Source organism: Rutidosis leptorrhynchoides, chromosome 2, assembly GCF_046630445.1.
Source record: "Rutidosis leptorrhynchoides isolate AG116_Rl617_1_P2 chromosome 2, CSIRO_AGI_Rlap_v1, whole genome shotgun sequence".
Classification (NCBI taxonomy): domain Eukaryota; kingdom Viridiplantae; phylum Streptophyta; class Magnoliopsida; order Asterales; family Asteraceae; genus Rutidosis; species Rutidosis leptorrhynchoides.
This window is the reverse complement of record NC_092334.1, coordinates 496,461,265-496,468,467: the sequence shown is the minus strand read 5'-3', so window position 1 is coordinate 496,468,467 and position 7,203 is coordinate 496,461,265. Positions and strand designations below refer to the sequence as shown.

The following is a 7,203-nucleotide window of genomic DNA, read 5'->3' as shown; positions in this document are numbered from 1 at the left end:
CTGGGTCGTGGATTGATTCAAGATAATATTTATCGATTTATTTCTGTACATCTAACTGTGGACAACTAGTTGTAGGTTACTAACGAGGACAGCTGACTTAATAAACTTAAAACATCAAAATATATTAAAAGTGTTGTAAATATATTTTGAACATACTTTAATATATATGTATATATTGTTATAGGTTCGTGAATCAACAGTGGCCAAGTCTTACTTCTCGACGAAGTAAAAATATGTGAAAGTGAGTTATAGTCCCACTTTTAAAATCTAATATTTTTGGGATGAGAATACATGCAGGTTTTATAAATGATTTACAAAATAGACACAAGTACGTGAAACTACATTCTATGGTTGAATTATCAAAATCGAATATGCCCCTTTTTATTAAGTCTGGTAATCTAAGAATTAGGGAACAGACACCCTAATTGACGCGAATCCTAAAGATAGATCTATTGGGCCTAACAAACCCCATCCAAAGTACCGGATGCTTTAGTACTTCGAAATTTATATCATATCCGAAGGGTGTCCCGGAATGATGGAGATATTCTTATATATGCATCTTGTTAATGTCGGTTACCAGGTGTTCACCATATGAATGATTTTTATCTCTATGTATGGGATGTGTATTGAAATATGAAATCTTGTGGTCTATTATTATGATTTGATATATATAGGTTAAACCTATAACTCACCAACATTTTTGTTGACGTTTTAAGCATGTTTATACCTAGGTGATTATTAAGAGCTTCCGCTGTCGCATACTTAAATAAGGACGAGATTTGGAGTCCATGCTTGTATGATATTGTGTAAAAACTGCATTCAAGAAACTTATTTTGTTGTAACATATTTGTATTGTAAACCATTATGTAATGGTCGTGTGTAAACAGGATATTTTAGATTATCATTATTTGATAATCTACGTAAAGGTTTTTTTAAAACCTTTATCTAAGAAATAAAGGTTATGGTTTGTTTTAAAAATGAATGCAGTCTTTGAAAAACGTCTCATATAGAGGTCAAAACCTCGCAACGAAATCAATTAATATGGAACGTTTTTAATCAATAAGAACGGGACATTTCATAGTCGGTCATCCCCAACTCTTCACCGTCTCTATTTTCCCCGGATCTACTTGAACACCATCTTTGTTCACAATGTGGCCAAGGAATTGAACTTCCCTTAGCCAAAATTCACATTTGGAGAATTTAGCATACAACTTCTCCTTTCGCAACGTCTTTAACACACACCGCAAATGATGTTCATGTTCCTTCATACTCTTCGAATAGACAAGTATGTCGTCAATGAACACAATTACCGACTTGTCCAACATAGGTTGGCACACTCGGTTCATAAAATCCATGAATGCCACCAGTGCATTCGTAAGACCAAAAGGCAACTACGAACTCAAAATGCCCATAACGCGTTTGAAAAGCCGTTTTCTCGATATCTTCCTCACGGATCCGCATTTGGTGATTGACGGACCGTAGGTCAATTTTCGAAAAATATGTTGCACCTTGGAGTTGGTCAAACAAATCGTCAATCCTAGGCAATGGATAACGATTCTTGATCGTCACTTTGTTCAACTCCCGATAATCGATGCACATCCGCATACTACCATCCTTCTTCTTCACGAATAAAATCGGAGCGCCCCATGGCGAAGCACTCGGTCGAATAAAACCCTTTTCAAGTAACTCTTGGGTTTGATTTAACAACTCTTGCATTTCTGTCGGCGCTAAACGATAAAGAGTTTTAGCAATGAGGGTAGCCCCCGGAACCAACTCAATGCGAAATTCAACTTGTCTTTCCGCCGGAACACCCGGTAACTCATCCGAAAAAACGTCTTCAAATTCATTAACCACCGGAATTTCACGAATGGGTGGTGGCTCATCACGAGTATCAACAACATGGGCAAGAAAAGCCATGCCACCACTAACAAGGAAACGACGTGTCCGTGCAAAAGTGCATATCGGCACAAGTCTCCTTCGCTTATCGCCATGAATAATTAACTCTCCCCCACTTGGGGTTTTCACACGAATAGATTTTTCATGGCATGCAATATCGGCTCTATTATGATCGAGCCAATCCATACCAACCACGATATCAAAATCACCCAAAGTCATCGGAACGAGATCAATTTTAAAGTTTTCGGCACCAAACACAACATCACAATTTTTACACACATCAATCACTAGCACCGTCTTGCCATCCACTATTTCAACTTCTATCGAACGACTTAACTTAGCTAACGGTTTATTAAGTTTATGCACAAATTTTGGTGACACAAACGACAAGTTTGCACCACTATCAAAGAGTATCCTTGCCGGATTAGAATTAACCATGAAAGTACCTGAGACAACTTCGTTAGATTGCTTGGCTTCCTCATTGGTCATCAAATAATTGCGACCCCTAGCCATACCCGCCGCCTTCTCTAGCCGCTTAACATTATCGTTGCGCAAATCGGGACACTCTGGCCTCTTGTGCCCTTATTTATTACAATTAAAACAAACGATATTGTTAGAAGATGAGTTTGTACAATCACGGGCCAAGTGCCCTTGTTGACCACAATTGTTGCACGTGGGTCCAAAACCCTTAGAAGCCCCCTTTCTCACACTACCGACGCTCTCAGTCACACTCTTGCTCTTCTTATTCGAGTGGCTAGTAGCTTCAAATTTTCGTTTGCCAAAGGTGAAGTCACTCTTTCTTGGAGCAAGCGACTCAAAACCCTTAGCGATATCAAATAATTCATCAAAAGTCTTCGCCGAATTCCTACTAATCCTTTATTGATAGTTATCATTCAAGGTTCGGTAGAAATCTTCTTTCAACATATGATCATTCCTGTCATACTCCAGGCAAAATTGGGTCTTTGATAAGAAAGTGGACTTGAGAGTGTTCAAATCCATTGACCCTTGCCTTAAAGTACGTAGCTCGTCCTTAAGTTTTGAAAGATCGGCCGAAGTTCGATACTCCTTGAAAAATTCTTCTTTAAACTCATCCTACGTCAAACTCATACTTTGTTCTTCGCCATAAAGTCAGATTTTCGCGTCCCACCACAACTTGGCATCACCCCTCATCATGCTACTACCAAACCTCATCTTTTTATCGAGAGGGCACTCACTAGTACGAAAGGCCCCCTCCATATCGGAGATCCATCGAGCACTCTTGAGTGGGTCTCGCTCACCTTCAAAGGTGGGAGGTTGAGCATCTTTGAAGTTTTTATAGTGGAAGTCTCGCCTTCCAGCGTTATCCTCTTTAAGAACAATCTTAACTTGTTCCTTGACTAGATTGACTACTTGTTCGTCAATCGAATCCAAGAACATCTTCTTAACATCCTCTAGGAAAGCCGCATGACGCCTTTACATAATGGCCTCAACCTTGGCCGTAAAGTCGACATCCTCGCTCGTACCCCCTTCATTGTTCTCGGGTCCGTTTCTCGTCTTCATACTATAAAACGGAAAAGATTAAGCAACGAAACGAAAGGACTTAACACATATGTATATACATATACACCACACTTCCCCATCTTTCTCAACAATCGTCGTACATTGCTTGTTTGGCACGATTTAAACCAGTAACAATGGTAGCTAATCATTGTTACGCGAGCACGTCGCATTAACTTGCTAGTACAACGTCTATCTCGCTTGATGATTGCTAACACAACACAAACAATTAGCGCAAGGTTAGTTCACATAAACCTAAACACTAGTCAACACCTGGTCCGACCCGTCTCCTACAAGTCCCGCATAAAGCGCATACAAAAATAAATCTAAGTCTAAGCACCTATCTCAAGCCGCCTAAATCCCTTAGACCATGCTCTGATACCACTTGTAACAACCCAAACCAATAACCAACCGATTACGTGAAAGAAAATATATTTTTTTTATTCAGAAGAGTACGCCACGCGCACCACCTCAGGGTGCGCGGCGCGCACAGGCCCAATTCAGTTCTGTCCGATTTTGTCAATTTTCAAATAAAGATCTCCCACTTCCCAACATATTTAGACGAAACGCTTTTCACAACATGTTATAATGGTTAAAACTCACACGATTCAATAATAAAATAAGTTTTACGAAACCGGGCCCACATATGCCGTAATACGAGTTTCGTATAAAAATATGAGTTTCGACTACACTAGTTTAAATTCCAAACGACACTATGAGCATGGTGTTTGGGGGTTAAACTACCCAATTCTCGGTCGAACTCCAAAAGCTATAACATCCAAAAGCGTCCCCTAACAAACAAACGGGATCTCTAATCCGTACGAATGCCCTTACCCTTGTCTCCGCCGGAGCCTATAAAAAGATAAACAACGAGAGGGTAAGTAAAGCTTAGTGAATGCAATAATTATACCCATATATATAATATACCTACTTGCAATCACTTACACATATACCGCATACACGCTAGCAATACAATTAGCATACCATCTCATGTACAAAGCTAATAATCTCCAACAAACCGTAACTAGCGTAATCAATAACATATAATCGACATAATACAATATGCTACAAAACAATATACAACCATGGTTAACCATTCTCGCGTCATGGTGCTACCGGCTCTTTGGTTCACACCATACGCATCGGTTATGATGCTACCGGCTCTTTGGTTCACATCACATCTCGAGTCATACTCGCGTTAAAGTGCTACCGGTTCTTTGGTTCACACTCTAACAACTCGTGCCGTAGTGCTACCGGCTCTTTGGTTCACACTACAACACACGTACTATGACGCTACCGGCTCTTTGGTTCACATCATAGCACAATGCACATACTATGGCACTACCGGCTCTTTGGTTCATACCATAGCATACAAATAAATACATTATATACATACGTATATAATCATTCCACTCACCTTAACGATCTGGTGACGGTTTTATACTTCCGCAAGCTTCAAAGCAAAGTACCTAATATAATAAGTACTTCAATCAACAAACAAACTAGTTGGACTAAGTACCAACAATTTACTCATGTGCATTTAATGACTTAAATGCATTAAATGCCCCATTTTCACCAAAACCGTCCATTTAAGGTCAAGACCATCATTAACCACTAAAAGCTAGTGCTTAAGGTCCAACACACTAACTAATACACATTTAGGGTATTTCATACCCTTCTTTCCCCACTAGGTCAATCGTTACTCTTTTGACCATTTTAAAGCCAACACACCCATTTCGGGTCATCCACTAACTCACATAATAACCATTCATTTTATTAACTAGGTGTGCTAGTAATTAACTAACCAATTATGACTCATAAACTCATTTATCATTTCAAAACCCTAGGTTAGCAATTCTTGAGTCCTCATGACTCGATCTTACCCAAGAACACCCAAAATCACCAAATATGGGTTTTATGTTCTTCATTTACCCAAACCCTAACCCATACATAAATCAAAGTAAGGAAATCCAAGTTAGAACATACCACTACAACCAAAACGTAGCTAGAGAGGAGATGAACAACTTTATAACTCGAGCTAAGACTCAAAACTAGCTCCTTCTTCCTTTGCTTGAGCTTTCTCACACAAGAATCACACACTCTCTCTTTCTAAAATTGAAGTGGATAGGATAAGGTTGTTGGAAATGGAGTGAATGACACCCCAAGATCTGACCTACTGGCCTTAAACTCGTCCACAAGTGAAATTACCAAAAAGCCCTTCAAAATATCTGATTAAAAGAACAGAATCCGGCTACAGTGAAGAGTGCGCCATGCGCACCCCTATGTGTGCGATGAGCGCACCAAGCTCAGATCACTCTCTGACCTATGTTTAAATACACAAGGTCACCCACACTTCATGTGCTATATATACGTCTCTGTTTAATAAATATTAGGGTCTTACACTAAATTATAAACGCCATTTATCCTTCATTCTATTAACTGTAGGCAAGATCTTGAACTTTAGCGATAACAACTTGAGTCTCACGGTTGCATATATATCTTCAAAAAGCTTGACTTCGGTACGATGCAATTTTTTGAAAATCCGATTATTACGTTCTTGCCAAATAAAATAAACCGCCGCCGCAAACATATTTTTAGTCACTACCAAATTAACACAATTACGAGATGCCACTGGGGAGATCACTCAAACTACATCTTTCCACTGATTACCAATACGGACAACTAGAAGATTTTTACATCGGGCCCATACATCCGCAGCAAACGGACAATCAAAGAAAAGGTGATCATGAGAATCGGCACAACTTTTACATAGAGGGAAAATAAGCGACATGCTACTTTGAATTTCCTACGGCTTCATCTTGTCATGGGTCTTCAGTCTCTCCCCCATAACAAGCCATAAAAGGAAGGCATGACGAGGAATACACTGGGAGAACCATACTACAGAGAACCAACTAACAATGTTACCTGTTGGTCGAATCGCATTCCACACATGAGCAGTAGAAAATGGCACTAAAGCACCATCATTTCCTCTCCAATGGATTTGATCATTACCTCCTTGAACAGATGGTAGACTAACATTTTGCAACAAGGGGTATTTAGCTACCCATTCATGAGGCCAGTTCCCATTAAAAGATAGAATCATATCATGTACACAAGCATTTAACGACAAGCCCACTGTAGCCATGTCCCTAGGCGTAACGGTTTCAGAAAATGGGCCTTCTAAATACCATTTATCAAAATAAGCAGAAGTACTCGAGCCCGAACCTATAGAATAATAGAAAAACTTTCGAACAATAGGTCTCATTAATAGTAGTTTTCGCCAACTCCAACTAGAAGTAACTCTAATTGGGACATCCCAAAAATTTCGGTTTGAGAGGTTATACTCCCTAACCCAGCTAACCCATAACGAGTTTCGACAAATAAGAATACTCCAAATATGATTTGTCATTAGAGCAATATTCTAATATTTTAGCCGTCTAATACCAAGCCCGCCCTCATCTTTAGGAACACAAACATCGTTCCATTTGACTTTTGCTTTCCCTTTCTTCAAATCCCCTTGACACCAAAGAAACCCGCGAAGAATCTTCTCGATGTCCTTTATAATCATCTATGGAAGAATGAAAGATGAGCACCAATAAACTTGCATTGATGTCAGAACCGAGTTAATTAACTGAACTCTTCCAGCAAAGGATAGAAATTTTTCTTCCAATCCTCCACTTTGGTTTTGACTCGATCCACCAACACCTTGCAATCTCTATACATTAACCGAGACGAAACCAGAGGGACCCCTAGATATCGCACCGGCAATCT

The 7,203-nt window shown here is 39.5% G+C and overlaps 1 protein-coding gene across 1 annotated transcript; it reads right to left on the bottom strand.

Annotated features, from left to right (window-relative positions):
• Positions 1-6,238: 6,238 nt before the first annotated feature.
• Positions 6,239-7,000, bottom strand: LOC139889477 (uncharacterized). Its single transcript, XM_071872425.1, has 2 exons — positions 6,877-7,000; positions 6,239-6,657 (listed from the first exon to the last, which is right to left on the bottom strand). The coding sequence occupies exons 1-2, from the start codon at positions 6,998-7,000 to the stop codon at positions 6,239-6,241; spliced, it is 543 nt and encodes a 180-aa protein (XP_071728526.1).
• Positions 7,001-7,203: the final 203 nt, after the last annotated feature.

What these genes read in the sequence shown, in the direction of transcription:
- LOC139889477 (XM_071872425.1), bottom strand. Translation starts at nt 7,000, where the DNA reads ATGATTATAAAGGACATCGAGAAGATTCTTCGCGGGTTTCTTTGGTGT. An exon ending in TAAAGATGAGGGCGGGCTTG is followed by an intron (nt 6,658 to 6,876) that starts GTATTAGACGGC and finishes ATTATTCTATAG; the next exon opens with GTTCGGGCTCGAGTACTTCT.